This window comes from Thermobia domestica, chromosome 10 (genome assembly GCF_964235325.1).
Source record: "Thermobia domestica chromosome 10, izTheDome1.hap1.1, whole genome shotgun sequence".
In the NCBI taxonomy this organism is placed as follows: Eukaryota; Metazoa; Arthropoda; class Insecta; order Zygentoma; family Lepismatidae; genus Thermobia; species Thermobia domestica.
The window spans coordinates 190,248,681-190,269,804 of NC_137463.1; the positions used below are offsets into that span (position 1 = coordinate 190,248,681).

The following is a 21,124-nucleotide window of genomic DNA, read 5'->3' on the forward strand; positions in this document are numbered from 1 at the left end:
CATGGGATGTAATATGTCCCTAAAGTTATACTTCCTGCATTGCCACCTGGACATCTTCCCTGAAATGCACAGATTGGGGGAGGTCTCTGACAAACACGGGGAAAGGTTTCACCAGCAAATAGATACCATGGAGAGGCGCTACAGTGGTAAATGAAGTGTCAATATGTTGGCAGACTTCTGTTGGAATGTGACACGTGAGACACCCTGTAGTAATTACAAGAGGAGTAGGAAAACCAAGTGACACGTAAGTGTTAAACTTTAACATTTTATGCAATTTTATCTGCATAATTTATATTGATATTTAAATTATAACGTGCAAATTATTATGGGTTGAGAATAGCATCTTTGGGCGGATATTGAACCCCTCCCCTCCTACCTGAAAATGGTACGTCCTGGAGAAAAACGGGTTACGGATTCGAACTCAGGAGCTCGAAACCCATAGGAATCACCTATTTTCGTTCGTGGGAACGAAAAAATATTTCATTTTGCCGACCAGTGTAATTGGATATTAAAAATTAACTTACCTCCACGAGAAACTGTTTTCTTTCCTCTGTTCACGTATTTGTCTACTGTTTAACATGTAACTTCCTCAGTAAATGCATCTGGTAAAAGCGCTTCTACGATGGCATAGTCATCATTGTCAACTTTATAATAATCATTTTATGAGCATTGTGTCAACCTACCCGCGTTTCAACCACCCCCGGTCTCCCCTACACTTGGTATTAAAATTATAAAACAGTTATTCATAACAAAGTTCAATGTTACAGATGACTGGAACCTAGGCCTGCACTTGAAGATATAAAACCTAGATTGAAGTTGAGAAAAAAGAAGAAATAGAAAAGAAATAGAATCTTAACTAGTGACATAAGTATATGCAAATTTATTCATAGAATCGTATTAAGTTGATTATTTCTCAGTGCACAATGATTGGTGGAATAGTGCTACATAGTAGAAATATATTGAAATCTTTATCAAATATAAACCCTGCAACAGTATGTAAGAGATTTGCAGGTGTCGTTGCTCAGAAATTAGTGTTTCATAAGTATGGGGAACCAATTCAAGTGCTTCGAATCGAGGAAGAGCAGTTGAGTAGCCCAACAAATTCAGAGGTAAAATTTCGAGTTGAATTTACTAAGTTGTGTAATACTAAAGTAACACAGTTGGTTGTATATTCTATTTTATAGCCTTGTAGTGGGTTTAGCAGTACTGCCGTGTAGTGACAAAACGCTGTAACTTTGGCGGAGCAGTTTTGCGAAAATGAGCCGTAAAGTTTTCATCAGAAAATGTGATCTGTATCGTGTAGAACCAGTGTATTTTGACTTTGGAAACACGTGGTTACATGTAATGTTACGTAAATGCATGTTGTGTGATTAAATTTGGTGAAAATTGATTGGTTGACCATTATTGCCTAGTTACACTGGTTCTACACGATACAGATCACATTTTCGAATGAAAACTTTACGGCTCATTTTCGCAAAACTGCTCCGCCAAAGTTACAGCGTTTTGTCACGACGCGGCAGAGTATCTTCAAACATGGATATTTGTATGTTGAATATTGGAAATTCTCATCAACAGGTGATTTACCGGGTCCTATTTATCGCAACAGTAAGCTACCCTGTATCTGTCCGCCGCCGTGGTTATAAATATGAATCACCTAATTCGTACATTGGTGTTAACATTGTACTCAGATTAAATTAAAGTATAAATAAATCATGGTGCACTTCATATTACCCGCTTCAGCTCAGTGGCGTAGGGAAGGGGGGGGGGGAAGAGGGGCCGGGCCCCCCCCAAAGAGGTCCGACAATGTACTTTGGTACTTTGATGTTTGTAATTTTATATATATTTTTATGTGTATATATTTTTTTGTTTGTAATTTTTCTATATGTACCTATAACAGCACTTGGGCCCCCCCAAACACACATCCTGGCTACGCTACTGCTTCAGCTGGTATCCTTATACAGACAAGGAAATTACATTATTAATTTTAATAAAATGGGTCCAAACTTCATGATCATAAGCTAACCCGACCCTACTCTACTCTGCTTTTCCCTCCTTTTGAAGCGTTCCTCCTCATCGATGCGCAACTGGAGTGTATTGTAAAGTTTTCCCAAATCATTAATTTTGACGTATTTAATGTAAAGAACCAAGGTCAAGGTTTATTAAATATTATCCTGTCATCGGGACACAAGCTGTCAGTACTTTAGAAATAGATAGATTACGTTAATTTCAGTTTTGAATAACAAATTATATTGGCATATGTGGGAGAGAAGGGGGCCTGCATTTATTACCAAGTAGTAGTAGTAGTAGTAGTAGTAGGAAGAGGAGGAGGAGTAGGAACGGGTTAGAAGCCCCACAGGGGTTGGTTAGTCAGGGCCGGCGCTAGTAGTTTTGTCGCCCTGGGCGGTACTTTCACATGCCGCCCCTTTAATCTACAAACCGTCTTTTGACAAAAGACGTTCAAATGTCACGAAAAAGTAAGATGCCTCATTTAAAAGCATGTATAAAATATGGAAAAGTAAAATTAAATAAATAAATGCCTCTCTCAAATGCTTACGTAATATTAAACGGCTCCTTATGTTTTAGTCACGACTAAGAATTTTAGCGCCTTATGCAGAGCTGTTCTGACACGTGATTAGAGTCATGCTAAAGAGTTCGACTGACATATGCTTCCTGCAGTAGTCAGACCTTTAGTATGACGCTAATCATTTATCAAAACGACTCTGCATAAGGCGGTTAATTTTTAAGCTTATTTTATATCAAAAGGTGTTTCCAATGGAGTATGAAGATATCATAGTGAATCAGATTTTACGGCAAAACTAAGTAATTAGCCTAAGCCTTATAATGTACTAAAATACAATAGAGATACATAAATTTAACATATCTTAATTGAAAGAAACTTTTCTTGCTTTGATGTGAGCAAATTCCTTTATCGCATTCGCATAGTCCAATGTTTCAGCTAGTTCGTGTTCTACTGACATCGTTAGACTAAAGTGTGTTTCAGACATGAAAGAATGTAGATAGTTTTTAATAAGCTTACGTTTCGAAAACTTTATTTCTCCACTTGCCGCTGTTAAGGTTAACAAAACCCTAAGAAGTTCAACACTGACATTGGAAGCAAAATCATATTCCTTAATGAATTAAGTGTCTTTTGGTGAACTTTTAGGCTCAATTATAGCATATAACACTCAGTTTGTCTTTCAAATTACTAGGGTTAATATCATCCGATTCTTTGAGTTAAAATGCTGACAAGTTTAGTACACTTTTCAGACAAAAGTTCAGATGGCATATCTTCAAAATTACTTATATCGTAAAGAAAATCGAAACACTCGCTGTGTTGTTTAAGTTGCTCAAACCTTTCTCTTAATGCTAACACAATCACCCTAGAACTTTGTAATAAAAATCGACCTTGTTTGTGATAACTTCATTCTCTGCCTTGTACTGAAACTGTCTCTTCTTCTTTCGACTTCGACCTTGCACTGTATTACCTATTCGTGGATCATCCATATCTAATGCTAATGCCAACTCCATCACATCAACTAAGTAAGATTGAAACTTTGCACCATTTCTGTTTATGTCAAAGTACTCAGATATATTTTCAAGAAACCCGATTGCATCTAACACATGAGAATCAATGCTTTGGAGACTTTTGCTTATTGTTTATGTGGAGTAAAAAGTCATACCATATAACAAGTGAGCAAAGGAAAGGAAAGTCACGCAGCTGGTTTGCTACACACAGAGCATCTTTGGTGACCATTCTATCTGTTCTATTGTAGTTAACTTATTTGAAGTAAAGCATCATAAACCTTCCCTATTTGGTATCTAAGTGGAGTCAGCGCATCAATTCGGCTCTCCCACCTTGTGGTGCTTAATGGTTTTAAAGTGAAACTGCTAATACTTTCCTTTAGTATAGCCCAACGCTGAACTGACGTAGAAAAGTCATTAACCATACAAAGAAAAAAGACAGAAAAGAAAAAAACGGCGTACTGAGATGCTATGACTGCATCGTTAACGACAATGTTTAGTGAATGACTACTGCAAGGAACATAGAAGGTTCGGGAATTTTTTCTAAAATTCTCTTCTGAATACCTGAATGCCTTTCATATTGGAATCATTGTCTTATCCTTGGCCTTTCGTCTTCGATAGGAATGTTAATTTCCTTTAGCTGTTTAATTATTACTTCTGTCGGTCCTAGACCAGTGGTGTCTGTTACCGGTACGAAACCAAGAAAATGTTAACAAATTTTTACAAGGCATTCTCCATTACTGTATACAGTCGTTCTTTCAGAAAAAAAAATGTTCCGAGGGGCACACTCAGGTTGCGAATTACCGGGGGGATGAGGGGGATTTCCCCCCTCAATCACATTTTGTTCCCCCCTCAAAGAAAGCTGAAATATCCCCACCGGGGATGCTCGCTTTCCCCCTCAAACTATGCTTAGTATAACTCCAAATTTCACTGATTTTTGTTATTTCTTGTAAATTTAATCTTCTGGCTGTATTTCGAAATGATCGATGTAAACTGTTCAGTTTTGGTCATTTCTACTTACCACCTAATTACCCACTATTTTCAACGTTGTTTAGTAGAACTATATTATTATGACTACGGTTGTTACTTGCAACTGTACCTTCGTACCCTTCAGTTCGTCATCGTTTGTGAATTTGAATGTACTAATTGCGTATAACAAAGCCACATATAGATTTATAAATGTTATTAGCGGTTGGCCAAGAAGAAGTAAACAAATAGCTTCTTCTACCATACTTGGCGAAGTTCGGATATGTCATATTCATCCTCTATATTTGTATCGATTATCATCTTATTTTAATTTTTGTTATAACATGTTATTTCATTTTCCAGTGTACTCTTTGTTAGCACATGGTCTTCATTCCCTAGTAGGTTGTGTGTATGCAACTCAAAAGTTGCATTTAATTTGTGATAATTAGCATAGTAATCACTGCTTTTACAGTTTACGGAAATGAACTTTTGAAACTGTACTCAAAATCTGAGATATAGGTATTCTCTCGTAAGTATATGTTAACGTACACGCTGAGGGATACGCTCCTAGTGAGCAGACATGTTAATGAAGGTGATTTTCAGGTGAATAAGCGAATAATTCAAGATTTGTTGCAGCATTTGTTAATACGACTGGTTCTCCGTGTCATTATCCGTGTCTGTATAAGCATTTGAACTGAAGCGTTTTTTTTTTTTTAAAGTTAACCCTTCATTTTTCCATCTTTTCGCTGTACAGTTTGCTGTACACGCAATTAATGTTGTCTGAAAAACTTCAGTGTAATGTTTTACTTTATTTGAATAACGTAGCCCATAGTGAATCAACTCATCTTCAACCTAACAGTAAAGTAATTTTTAAGTATTGACTTCCTGTGTCCATCACGGAATCGATATTTGGAGAAAAAAAGTCGTGATGAGCACAGCTTTAGCGAGAAGTAGAAGCACAAGCTCGAAATTTGAATTGAGAGATTTTAAATATTTGGCCTTCGATTTGACCTTAATGTGAGAAATCGGGACCAGCAACAATCCATTTCTTATTTGATAGGCTAATATCTAGATTTTCTTTTTTAAAAAAAATGTCCGGTTTAACTGATAATTTTAGTGGTTTTCACAAGACTGAAGTAGGTTTCTTTTCGCAACCTGTAGGTATTAATGCAAAGTGGAAGCTTTCAATATGAGTGGAAAAATTAACATATGCTTGTGATCATGGCTATCGCTCGAGGCGAATTATTAACTGAATAAACCTTAGAGAGCTACGGGGACAAGAGTGAGTACAACATTAAAACACGTTCAGAAAGGTTTAGTGGGGTGTGTTTGTCAGACAATAAATAATAAATTAATAAATCTCTTATTTGTTACAGATGTCACACACACACACACACACACACACACACATATATATATATATATATATATATATATATATATATATATATATATATATATATATATATATATATATATATATATATATATATGGGGGTAAGGCATTTATTGTCTCATTTTGAAATTTGAACCTTCAGACTATGTCCTTTGGCCTAATTTCCCCCCCCCCCTCAATATAGATTATCTAATTCGCACACTGGGCACACTTAATATTCGGGGGGCACTGCTGGTACTATTCAATTTATTTTTATATTATAAACGTGTTATTTTTGTCTCCTCCTGGGGGACACTCTGAGAGTGCCCCCCCAAAAAACATGTCTGGAAGAAACACTGACTGTATGTAATTTGTACAAAAGTAACGATTATTGTCATTTGCTCTGTGTCAAAAATATCTGGTGTGCTGTCTACACTGTAAAAAATGAGGTGTTGAAACAACACAAAATGACTACCCCTTTAGCGTGTTACTTGTGTGTTAATTCAGCACCAAGCACATCGCCTTCTGAGCATATCAGAAATATCTTGTTACTACCTGAGAGAATTCGCATTGGTATTTATCGTTTAATATGAGCAAAGCTTTGCGAAATATATTTAGCACTTGTGCCAAGTAACGAATAATGTTCTGTGTTTCCTGTTATCGATCACAACAATATTGTTGTAAACCTGTGAATCGTCTGACAACAGTTACAAAAGCAACAGTTCTGCCATCTTCTGTTTATACGTACTAAGACACAAGAATAACAAATAAAGAAAATATATTGAAGCACTGCTATCTGTGTAAATGTCAGATGATTCACAGGTTTACAACAATATTATTGTGACCGATTACAGAAAACATAGAATGTTATTAGTCACTTACCATAAATGCGAAATGTATTTCGCAAAGCTTTACTCATACCAAGCAGTAAAAACCTATGCAAATACTCAAAGCCAGTAACAAGAAATTTTTAATATGCTTTGAAGGCGATGTCTTGGTGTCGAACTGACACACAAGTAACACGCTAAAGTGATAGTCATTTTGTGTTGTTTCAACACCTCATTTTTTGCTGTGTAGTATTATACTATAATATTTTGTATCTCTCGACAAAGACAGGATTTTACTTTTAATTTGTTCACTAAGAATTTGAATAATTTCGTTTTGGACATCTTTTCCTAAGTAATAGTGGTATTTATTTTGTCCTTTCATGTTTTTTTTTTTTTTTTAAATGTGTTCGGCCATGACACTGTCAAACTTTGCAAAGAGTTCTACCAATTTCGGAAAATTATCATTATTATTTGTGGTAAGTTTACCTGATGTTCCGCGTAACGGTAAACATTGCTCACCTAAAAACTGTATTATTGCAACTAGTCGTTCTATTACGTTCTTTCAATGTTGTGCTTCGATATTTAACATTTTCTAGTGTTCTGCACTAATTGTAAGACCACTCTTCTGTCTTATCGAAAGCTCCATCCACCTTCTTTGCGCTTCAAACTGAATAGGAAACCTATTATGACTAGTCAAAGCTTCAGCAATGTGGTGCCAAATGTTATGGTCATCAACCATGAAAGATATTTTACTTGTGGAAAATAATTTGCAACAAACACCGAAAACAGCATTTTTACTTTCTGAATCAACTAACCACTTTCTGAACACAGTTTCGCCATTACATAGTGTGTACTTCTGACAGTTAATTGCCTGGACCTTTTTTCATTAAGGTGGTTCTAATATTCGGAATGAACAATTTGTAAATTGGTTAAAAACTCGCTGCTGGAACCTAAATGTCTCTAGATGCTGTAGGCTAGAATGGCCTGTCTCAAGTAGGAGTGTATCTTTTGCATACTTGGGGTCATGGTGGAAAGACTACAAGGTGGTTGCATGCGCATGTCGTCTGGAGCGCTGTCGTGGCTGTGACGTCATCTGGTTTGCAAGAGACAACGGGAAACGGCGCGGCTTTAAGTGACAAGTGGAAATTCTTTGTTACTTTGTTCTTTTAAATGATATCGAGAATGCCTAACTGTGCAGTGTACAGCTGTAGTAATTATTACATAAAAACTAAGGGAACTAACATAAAATACTTTAGATTTCCTCAAAAAAGGGGAATGTCTCCAGAAATGGATTTTAGCTTGCAGGTGACAGGTCAAAATAAACCTAAAATATGGTACATAAAAGTAATATATAAATGCAATGTTAAATGAAATTATAAAAAAGCGATTTCATTATGTAGTTTCTTTTTAGTATTAATAGTATGTAATAATAGTATATAGAGCTACAGTAGCTTGTGTTGATTCTGCATACAAAAATCCAATAGTACGATTTAAAAAGACGAACTTTGGGGCAAGACCCGGATTCGAAATCATGAGGGAGGGGAACCGACAGAGGTGAACATTTCTATCATTTTCTTCTACATAAGATATTGAGATAAAATTTTCCCCACAGAGGCAGGCATGTAACTCGAGAAGGGAGGCACGATGATCTAGGAGGCTTACCTCCCTCGAGTTACGCAAATGGAGAGCATTGAACGCGTTAAAGTAGTTCGGGTCCCATTTCATTCTGGAGGTCTGCATTCCCTGTAGCCTCGGTGCTAAAACGGGACGTTGCACTTCAAATTAACTAACGAATGGAAGGTTCGTAATAACAATTAACGGTCACAAAGATATATAACAATGTATTAGATCAAGAGAATAAAGTATCCACCTACCATGTCAGGGCGGTATTGTCGGGACATTTTTACACTCAAATTTTGAAATTTTTGTTCATTTCAATCATAACTTTGGATAATTTACTTTGGATACATATTTAGGGGTTCCCTCCAGAATTACAAAATTAAGAATGACTGCAGTAAATTTAAAAATATGGTAGATTCTCAACTAATCAAGGAAGCACGGTGGCTCAGTGGCAGAAGGCTCACCTCTGGTGCAAGGGGTACTGGTCCGCTTCTCGGTCAAGTGAGTTTCTGGTGGACAACATCGTGTCCGTGAGTTTCTCGGGGCACTCCTGCATTCTCATTCCACCAAATTCCACATAATCATTCATTTACATTTATCTTTTGTCTTCTTTAGTCCACGGGACAGAAAAGAGAACACTTATCAAGAAAATTAAGAAAATTATGTAATTTTATGGTTTATATGTTTTCTAGTCTAGCTGTAACACCTCTACACCTACGCCTAGTACTTTGTTTCTTGCTTGAAGTAGTCATGTTGCAGTTTCTTTGTTTGAGGTGCTTTGTATATACATATTTATTTCTATATATTTTTAGAACACAATAGTATATGTAACGTTTTATTTCGTACAAATGTTTAATAATACAGTTTGTTATGGCGTAAATTTTGACACTAATATTCAGAGAACTGTCAGTTTCACCAAACCTTTTGTTCAGATACAAATTCTATAAATAAGCGATCAGCGATTTCAAATAAGATGATTTTTTATAAATCAAAAATAAAAACGATTAAGATATTAAATACATGCGTCCCTGCTCAGTAAAGTTTTTAACCTCCCCTGAGATTCTGACGAAACTTACATGGGAGCAACCTCATAAAAAAACTGTCCAAGCATAAGGAAAATATACGTACTTGCATTTCTGTTTACGAAAACCATGAATTCTCCCTTGAGATATTCTCAAAATTTATATGGGGTCATCAGTAAAGAATTCTCTTTCAAGCATAATAATAATAATAGTAAATCAAAACCGATCAATGTGTTACGAAAATATACTTGACCATACATAAATATATGATAATGAAATGCATTAACGACACACTGTGTTATAGATTATTCAGGCCTATACATACTCGAGTGTATTACTTCAAATGTTTAAAGAAGAAAAGAAAGAAAGAAAGAAAAAGCAGAAAATGTAGTGAGTAATATTAGCTTGTTCAAGCTTCAAAGTTGTTTAATATGAACTGATATTACTGTTTCTTTTGCTATTGTAAATATCTTCCTTTGAATTCACTTAGCTTAAGCATTGATTACATTACGTTTATATAATTATTGTTTGTACTAAAATTTAAAAGATCACTATAAATAGAAGAGAAGTTTGCGTGTAAGATACTAGCGAGCAAGCGCTTGTTTAAAGTTCATCTGACTCTCGCTGGCCACGTCTGATACCAAGATGACGTCATGCGCCAGAGCGACAAGAATGTAGCACTGCATTGCATCCACCTTGTAGTCTTTCCACCATGCTTGGGGTGAAGCGTTAGAACATTATTGAATATATATATATATATATATATATATATATATATATATATATATATATATATATATATATATATATATATATATATATATGAGACACCTTGATGATCTTATCCACCCTAGCTGAAAATCTTATCTACGCCGCTGCAAGGGAAATATTGAACGAAATACCTGTGACTAGTAGATTGACAATTGAAAATGAGGGGAAATGCTTTGAATTTCCTGAGTATTTTCCTGAATGTGAGTGAAGTAAGTTCAATTACATTCTTAGATGAACACAATTTTATTTTTCCATGTGAGCCTATTACGAAGCATTATATTTTGATAATATTCTTTTCTTTTTCAAATTTTGCCGCCCTGGGCGGTGGGACAGCTCGATCCCCCTCACGCCGATCCTGGGTTGTTCTGTTCTCCACATAAGTATGTCTGGCCCCCATCTGTCCGACATAACCCATTATATTTATTACCGGATATATTACTGTTCAGTAATTGATTGTACAGGTTCTCAGTCCCCTGCGTTGTTTCAAATGTCAACACTTCGGACACACCAGCACGTAGTGTAATGCTAGTGCTGCTCTTTGTGGGAATTGTGCATGTCATGGTGTGGAGCCCTATACAGCAACTAAACCCTTTTGTGTCAACTGCAAAGGCGAGCATTTTGCTTGGTCTCGGGACTGTCCAGCTTACTACGTTTATTTTTACGTAGTATCTAGATTGTATCCTGGTTCTTAACCAACTAATCTTCAAATAATTCACACGTTTTACCACTTTCTTAACTGATTTTAATACTCAATCATGAGAAGCGTAAATAATCCACTTTTTACATATTTAACAAGATGTCAGCACACATACACTTACATTTATTATGTTTCCATAGCAACTACCTTTTGTTTTAGTTGACGATTACAAAATAATCTACAGATATCTCTGTGTATCTTCCTTTTCTTTATATATATATTACTGCTCAAATAATTCCTCTCTGATCCTTTTTATAAGATGGTACAGATTGCTAATGCTATATACAACGTTATCGTTGTACAAATGTCGTCCGGACGGGACTTCCGTAATAGTTTTGCTATGAAGGAAAGAACCCTGGGTTGAAGATTATAAAACCTACTTTTTGAATAGCCCTCATATAAACTTAATATCACTTTAACACAAATATCTTACTCTTCCATTTATATATATATAACATATTATAACATTACATTTTTATATTTATCAATATGTCAATATACTAAGAACGTCAATTTACAATTATTGTCGATGAGACTATTCAAAAATTAAACCCAACTGAAAGTTTCTTTAAGGGTACTAATTAACTATTCCTTTATGTACAAACATTATTTACAAACAAAGATGTTTATAGTACCAAATATTGGTAGGATCAGAAGGCAACAAAATTATAACATATAAACACATTGATGATTATCATTTAATACCTTAGTAAGCTCTGAAAAATTAAGAAATTCGATATTCATTATTCTTATTCTTTCTATATAATAAGTTGCATCTATTTTATATATCTGTCATAACCTTCATACGTTTACATTAAAATTATGATCTTTTATTTTTAAATATTTATGATATTTGCATGAAATTCGAATAGAACAAAAAAACATAAAAACAAGAATAGCTTAAATACATGTTTCCTGGAGAAAACATGTCAAATTCAATATATTCTCGTATTACAATAAAGCTTTTAGATAATTTCTTAGTATGAAACACATTGGTGATTAATATTATATTTTGCAATTATGAGAGAACTTACAAGGCATGAAACACAAACATCAAATAAAATACATAATTCTAAAATATATCAATTGGAAACTCAACGATAAAATGACACAAAGTTAAATACAATGAACTGAGTTACATATCCAAAAAAATTTTCATTTTTTCTCCCTTTAAAGAAGGAATTTTCTTTGTCAATTGGTCTTTATATTAGCTTGCGTCATGACCTCAAAAGGAACTAAAGTTCTGACTACGTCCAACCACCGTTTTCTAGTACTTTCAGTAGGCTGCCATAACTTAATTTCATCAATATTCCGTAATCCTAAAGTTTTTCCCGTTTTTATATCCACAAGTTCAAATACCTTAGGACTGAGTTGTTTAGTGCATAAATAAGGTCCGGCGTACAAATCACAAAATTTGTATATCCTTTTTAATGTAGCGTCACTCTGAGGATGTAATCGTACAAATACCAAATCTTTAGGCTGAATTTTAACTTTTCCCACTTGTTGCTCTTCGATTTTCAAATTTCGAGATTTAAATTTCTGTATTCTCCGTAAATGGATCATGCTTACCAGGTGGGAATAATCTATTTCACTGTTATTGTCGAGTCGAATTCCAAAATATTCAATTGATGCTACGTAATCTGTACCATTGTGAATATTGGCAGGCGCCACTCCAAGAGTATCAGACACCGAATAATTTAGAAAATACGAGATTTCAGTCACATATTTGATCCAGTCCTTATAATTATTACAACAATGTCGAAACAACATTCGTAGATGTCGATGAATATTCTCAACAACAGAACTGCTGGGGTGATACGGCGTCACAAAATGCATTTTGATACCTGCATTATTCATACCACGTAAGAACACATGACTCCTAAATTGCCCACCATTATCACATAATACATGTTCAACAGGGCCGCAATGCGGAATGTATACATTTAAAATACGATTACCTATCGCTGATGCAGTTGCTCTTCGCAAAGGATATGCTACTATGTATCTGGTGAAAATATCCATTACAGTTAGCAGAAAGGTTTCGCCAGTGGAAGCTCTTGGAAGTGGTCCGTACAAATCTATGGAAATGAATGAATGTGGCCGTTCAGGTATTATGGACAACATAGGTTTATATATAGAACGGTAGTTGTGCTTGATCCTCATACACTCTTCACAATCATTAATATAATTTTTAATCTGAGATCTGAACGATTTCCAATAGAAAGATTTATTTATAAGAGAATATACTTTGAGATAACCAAAATGTCCAAAGTCATCGTGATAAGCTTTCAATATGTGTGGTACCAATTTAGGTGGAACAAATTTTGATCCGATGTTCATATTTAAAATCCTTAATTACCAAAACATTGTTCGACATTTGATACAGGGTGTTCCAAGAACGAGGGCAATCCCATTTATCCGGACATGAAGTCAGATGTTGAATGATCTTAGCATATGGTTCATATTCTCTTTGAGATTTTTGCAATTCGTCGACGGAAATATTGGAAATTTCTTCCTGTAAAATTTTGAAGACATTTATTGATAACACATGATGGTTTTCACTAGGGAATAATCGGGATAGTGTATCCACGGGTACGTTATCTATTCCCTTTATATGTTTAACTTCGAAATCAAAGGATTGCATTTCTAATGACCATCTTAACAAACGACTATTGTATCCCTGTATTTTCTTCAAATGGCATAATGAGCTGTGGTCAGTAATAACAGTAAAATGGCATCCACTTAAGTAAGGAGCAAATTTTTGTAATGAAAACCGCACTGCCAATAATTCGATTTCAGTGATGGTATAACCCTTTTCTTCATTTTTCAGAGTCCGGCTCATACAATATATCACTGATGGTTCATTAGTATGAATCCCAGGTTGCCAAAGTATACCAGAAATGCCTGTAAGTGCCCCATCGCACTGAACAAAAAAGGACGACTATAATCAGAATGGTTTAAACGGATGTTTTTCAATATACAGGTTTTTAAACATTGAAAGCTTTGTTCTTGTGCATCTCCCCATCGCCATGGTACTCCTTTCTTTGTAATAGAAAACAAAGGTTCGGCAATTTCAGCAAACTTAGGAATGGATCTCCTAAACCAATTAAAAAGACCTAATACCTGCCGGTTTTTTTTAAATTTGTGGGGATTGGTAGATCTCTAATTGCTTGTACTTTGGAGCCGCTATAGCACACTCCATTGACGTCAATTAAGTAACCCAAAAATTCTATAAACTTCTGAAAGAATTTAGACTTTTCAATGTTTACTGTTAAACCAAAATTTCCTAATCGTTCGAGAACTAAATCCAGATTTTTCAAATAATCTTTCGGCGTTTTACCCATAATCAAAATATCATCTGCGTAATATACTACGTTATTGCGTAGGTCTTGTTTTAGTACTTTATTCAGACAAGATGCTAATGCCGCACTGCCATTAATCAGTCCAAATACTACACGATTGTACTCGTACAGCTGACCCTCAAACAAAAAGGCAGTATATGGTTTTGAATCTTCATCTAATAAAACTTGATTATACGCCATGACTAAGTCCAGATTTCCAAATACGGTGTTACCTTGTAATGTGCCAAGGATCTCATCTACAGGGGGATATCTCACTTGTTGCAACTTAATGTGTGAATTTAGCTTTCTGAGGTCCATTACAATTCTCAGATGTTTTCCATCCTTTTTGGGCACTACATGAAATGGATTGAGATGGATACTCTGGGAAGGTCGTATTATTCCTTGAGCTAACATTTCAACTATTTGCTTACGCACATTATCTCTAAAACGGTATGGAATAACATACGGTTTTGTTATAATAGGATCTTTGGTATCCACTTCCATAGTATATACGAAATCTTTACAACAGCCTGGTTTACGTGAAAATACTCTTATGTTTGTAGATTATGTCTCTAAATGATGAAGCAACTTCCTCGTCAACAAGCCTTAATGAATTTAAAATTTCGTCTACACACTTATAAAAGAAATCATGTTCCATCATTGACGATTCTTTTATCATATTAATAACATTATTTTCTTCCAGCTCGTTAAATTTAATATTTAAAACATTATTTCCAAAAGGCTGACACTGGGATGCAATACTTTCCTGAGCAGGAATTAATTTTTGAATTATCGCATCATCGAATGTTCTTATAGTAAAAGTTTTATTTTCGAAATCCAGTACGGTACGCAGCTGCGTTAAAAAATCTAACCCAATTAATATTTTTCATTCAGCTCGTTAATAACCAATATAGGAATCATGATTTTAAAATTTTGTATGCCTATTTCTATTTGAGTTCTACCTAACACTCTTTTCTTGTGTTTACCTGTATAATCGACCAATAACAAATTATCTATTTTCTGTAGTCTTGGGTTCGAGTAGTCTAGTAATTTAACCTCTACAGACCTGAATTTTTTTTACTGCACCAAAAAATTATTTCTGAGTATTTTCTGGTTAAATATATGTATTAGGGTGTATTAAAAGAAATTTCTTATTAAAAAGTGCCACAGGGGCACAGAGAGGGCATGTGCTCATTTGAGTACTTTTGGGGCATACTACATGTATTTATTCTACATATAAAAATAAATAAAGGATGTTTTTGTTAGGAATGAGGCAAATATTAGCAGTTAGTTATCAATAAAAATTTATTTGCTTTCGTTTTCAAACAGAATTCTTTCTTTTAACATCATTCAAGATCCATTCAGTATGAGTATAATTACGCCTGAGAATTTGGTTGAATTCACTTCATACCATAAACGACCTTTTGCAAATATTAAATGAAAAATCGAATGTTAATGACAAAAATATTGTTAACAAAGTTAGAACAAAGTAGGCTATATTGTTGTGATGTATCGTAACAAAATAAGAAACAAAGAAAATGTATTAATTGTATATTTACCTTCATTACCTTATAAGATAAGATATTATTATAATCATATTCCGTCAATGTTTCATTAGAACAATCGTACATTTTACATCACGAAAATAACTTTAACGAGAACACTCTTAATGTCCTTAACTATCACATTGATTTAATTCATACATGCTGTGTTCTCATATCATGTCTCTTTTTGGTGCTTCATTTGGAAAATAAGAAATAGAATCTAATTCCACCTTAGTCTGCTGAGCATCATACTCTCATACAGTACTGATGCTGGGTTCATTCATTGTGAAGTCACTATTGCTGGCCTCATTGTCGTCTGATATTGAAATGTCACTAAAGACATTACCTAAATTTGTAGAATGTGATCAGGATTATACAGTACTTTTCTTCTATAAGATCCTGAAATAAATTAAGAACAATTCCTTAGAATTTAAGTAGCTACTGCTGAACATTACTCCATAAAAGAAAGTTACTTGAATTTAGTCGCAAGCAAAGTAAAACTGGTAAAATTAAAACAAAGAAAGAGCGCAATTTAATATAAAAATATTTAGAAATTATAGTAGCGATCACCTCTCATGATATTCCAGCAGTTAAAACTTTCATTAACACTACTTAATCGGAAAACAAGTTAAAAGCATAAACAGAGAAAGGATAAAATCGATGTTATGGTCGGTAACGGCAATTACGGCTTACGCCCGTAGCATAAATAGACGTAAAACTGTTATAAAGAGAATATTACAATACACCCCTATTTTGTTACATTATTTATATCTCAACTGCTTTTAACACATCTTCTTAATCCAGCATCTAATGTATATTTATTTCTAAATGTAACTAAAACAAAACAAAACTTAAAATAGCTTTTGAGAGAGAAAAAATATCTAGCAATATGAAAAATACTGAAATGAGTACAGGGGAATAATATGTATACGTAAGTACCAAAGTACTCATTTGAGTACATGGTAGTTTTTACTTAGTTCTGAAATGTAGAGAACGTCCCTGCTACTAATAATACCTTTATATCAAGAAGTTGATATTAAATTACAAGAAAATAATTTTTTGAACCATGCCGAAGGTAAATAAACGAATATACTCACGTTTATTAGGCAGGATCTTCAATCCTTTCCTCTCCTGCTACAGCCATTCTTCTGAATCTCACACTGTGTGCTCAATGCTGCCATCCAATAGACTCATAGTGCACTAAATATGTCCTCGAATAAGTACTTGAGTAGCAAAACGTGTATGGATGCGATTGAAATGAAACAACACATATTTACGTAGTATTAAAATGAATGTACTCAAATGAGCACTAGGGGACCGTAGAGGTTAACGCCAAAAAGTATATGATAAAAGCAAGACGGTAGCTCCTGTATCAAATAAAGCATGAATAGGAATTTCGTTAACTTATATTAATTCTCGCCGTACAGAAGGTTTTTAAAAAGACAAAGTCTTTGTCAGTGTTACCTAAATTTACTTCCATATCATCGTCAAATCTCCAAAAACAGTTGGCAACTGGTAAACGACATTTGTATCTAAAAGTTTTAAATTAGTTTCACAATCAGAAAATTGATTAGAAGTATTCAATGCTAACATGGCTTTAACCCCTCCCACATCAGCAAACTCTAGTTTAAATTACGTTGACTTTTAACTTCACTTAAGTTACATTGTATCCCACAATCTATGGTACTTCCTTGGCGGTTAGGCACTGTTACCGTATTCGGATTCCTATGAATGTAATTACTGCCATCTGCAAATTGATTTTGTGAGAATCGGCGATAATTATTACTCCTACTGAAATTCCTGTTGCTATTTCTAAAATTCCTAGTTCCGTTTCTGTGATTAGGTTGCGTTCGATTACCGGTACCATTATAACCATTCATTCTATTATTAAAACTATGCACATGAGAATTATTTTCAGGTTGTACATTTATATTACGAACAGAAGCATATTGTGTCTGATTACGTCCAGAATTAACCTGACCTCTATCCTGTATTCTATTGTTATTCTGTATTGCCGGCTGACTTTCATAATTTTGGACAAGCATAATTAGGTGATTAAAGTTGATGCACTGCACCGACATTAACAATTGTTGTAATCGGAATGGCAATAAGATTCTAATGGAAGCTATAATTCGGGATTCCGGATGATTTGGATTTAGTGATCTTAACTCGTTATATGTAAATACTACAAATTCCGTAATGCTCCTGTGTAATTTTGGATTGAAATGTTTCGTTCGCAAGACGGCATCTCTATTCGCTATCATAAAATCATTCTCATAATTCGATAGTAGAGCATTCTTGAAATCAGAATATGTACGAAGACTACCCCTGATAGCTTTGAACCGTGTTAAACAGGGTGGTAATAATATATGTGGCAATAATTTTAAAAATTGAGACTCATCTACACCCATCAGTTCACATTCGTCCTCAAATTTTTCAAGAAATCCCCTAGCGGGTATATCTTCCGGTACTCCACTAAATTTAGTGAGCGACTTAACTTCGCTGAATCGTAAAGGTTTACCTGTATTAGTCTTCATACACCTGTTGAAGTTATGTTTCCGCCGGGATGATTGCCTCACTCTTCTTTCTCTATCAGTACTCTCTTCACAGCTCGAAGATTCATTAATTTCCAAAATTGTTCTGGGATGGCGAGTAGGTTCACAACCGGTAGATGTAGGATGTACCACATTCATGTATCCATCATCCTGCAATGCACTTTCGGGAATACATTTCTCTTTGATAAAGTTCACTTCATCCTGCAATAATTTAATGTGGTTAGCATGAGTATTTATCGTTGATTCTATGATATAACAATACCATCCCAGGGTATTGAGAAAAAAATTCAAGGTTATATTAGACTTAATGTTCAGGTTGCGTTAGCTTTAGAGAAGAAGGAAAAAAAATGAAGTTACTATCTATTATCAGAAGATTTCCAAATTCTTGTTTTGTGGCCAACCAAGAATTAAGAGTCAACATTGTTCAGCTTAATTAGTATAAATAAAACGAGCAATGAGATTTGCATAAGTTCAAGTTTATAGATTATATTTGAAATCATAGAGCTAAATTTTTATGACTATTTATTCGTGCCAATTCGTTAACAATTTACATCATAACAGATTCAAAAAAATTGTCATTAAACATTTGCCTCCATCGTGGTATCTCTATGATACTTCATTAACATCTTCATGAAATAATATTGTTATATTGCTTTAACATATCCAGATTCTTCAACATGATTCTCGAACATATTTCGTTAGTACATATAGAACTTATTATTACTCAAAGAATTAACGATCCATCCCTTCTAATTAGGCGTTCATCACTTATCATATTCCTGTCGTTCATCAAACAACATGTAAATTATGCAGCCATAGGCAATATCATCGCTACTACAACTCCATTTTTTTAATAATAATAAAAAATAATGAGTAGCATCATGCATTACTTTACGTTAACCTATGCATTCTTCGCATAATACATTTAATATGAAAGCACTACTATTAATGAAAGTGATATATTTACAAATGTCTAGCGAGAACGAAAAAAAATCTACATATACTCAACAGGGTCCAATTACTGCAACGCCTCTTAAAGAATTATTATCATTTTTAACTTATCATCTTTGTCCACAACTTATTAAACTTATAGAGGGATGGATACACTAATAAACAAAAAATCTAATTGAGAAATCATATTCTACTTGTGAGAGTAGCAAGTTGAAAAACATTCCAACGTTATTGGTTTTCAATGAGGCAAATATATATATATATAGGCACGAACATTTAATTCTGCACTATAACTATGGCACGTTCAAAGTAAATATCTACCTAACGGAAAATAAACAAACATAGCACGAAATAGTATTTTATCAATAGTAATGTCGAACTCCGGAGGTATGTCCAAAGTAAAGTTCTCCCACATTGGCACAAATCTATTACTTGCACTCATCACGATATGATATCAACATCGGAGGACATGTTATGTTCAATTTTTCCCTAACATACAAAACTAAAAATCTGGTGCAACGCAGTGCGATTATACATACGAAAGAGGATTTTTAAATTATTAACGTATTAAGAGATACTATAAAAGGGAATACGACAAAATAAGAATAATAGACACGTTCAAAATGCAATTTTACCGACATTACACGTATTGAATATGCACACGACAAAAATATGGCAAGCACGTATACAAAATACATTACAAATTAATATCACAGGGACACACGACAAAATATAGGAAATCACGCTCGAATCACAATTGCTACCGGTTCTACACATAAGAAACGAAAATTTTAACTAACCTACACGCACGTATTACAAATACGACACCTTTATATATTAGAGCACTCTCAAAGAAATTTCATAATAATGTTTACAATTTACATACATCACGAAGCAATATTAAATCAAATGAAATAAATTACGAAGCACTTAAATTCTCAGATACGGAATATTCGTATGTGCGTTCAAAGTAAAGGTTTCCCAACCAAAATAGCATATATCACATTGCAATACAAAAAAAAGGCACGTATTAAATTTAGAAACACGGATGAAAGAAAATCTCCTAACCTAACCTACATAGATACTATGGATCACACATTTACAAATTACACCTAACCTAACCTACAGCAAATATTTCACAAAATAAGGCATCATCACGAGACATAATTCAGTAATGTGTTTAACATAACCTATCTAACCTAAATATTCAAAATTTTCAAGGTACATTGCCATCGAAAGGCGCGTACAAAGTAAAGTATTACCCTAATATCAACATACACATTTTTAAATTTACGTAGAGACACACATAAGATTTAGTAATTCAATTATACATGCTTGTAGTATGAGTGGATGATGACGATTGACAAGTTCAGAGACGCGTAACGCCCTTTAACTTAGTTACCCATCCTGATTCTTAAAGATGCCAATTGTTGAACTGCTATACTGTTTATAGAAAAACAAGAAAAGATGTTACCCAGTTATCCGCAGGTTTCACAGAATAGTCCTCAGGTTGAGCTGGGTGATCAAACTCCAACTTCGCAAAGTAGGTTTCATCTACTTGCTTATTTAAAAAAAAATCGAGAGATGACTCCTTCGGTATACTGGCTACACACTCCACGAACGTAGAATGTCTTTCCGGTACGCCGCCGTAATCAACTTTGATACATTACATCTCCCACTCCATTACTGCATATGTCTAGTAATGGCGGAGATGACATTCGATGGCTTGTAGCCGAAAAAGGTTTCACTAAATTTTGACTTTTGTTAGACTCCTCCGTATCTATTTCTTCCAAATAACATCTCAGGTTAGTCTAAATCACGATTTTGACTAGGTTACAGGCCGAATTACACTTTTAGTTACAGAATTTCTAAATTTTTGGAGGAGCTAACAAGCCATCGTTCTTCCACACTGAAATCTATCAATTCACTGCGT

General features: G+C 34.3%; 1 protein-coding gene across 1 annotated transcript in view; it reads left to right on the forward strand.

The window, feature by feature from the left end:
* Window positions 1-827: 827 nt before the first annotated feature.
* LOC145662898 (enoyl-[acyl-carrier-protein] reductase, mitochondrial-like) overlaps window positions 828-21,124 on the forward strand; it is a 60,981-nt gene continuing 40,684 nt past the window's right edge. The window contains exon 1 of the mRNA XM_081728894.1: window positions 828-1,109. Coding sequence (XP_081585020.1) covers window positions 924-1,109 — 186 coding nt within the window. The 5' untranslated portion in view covers window positions 828-923. The remainder of the gene's footprint in view (window positions 1,110-21,124) is intronic.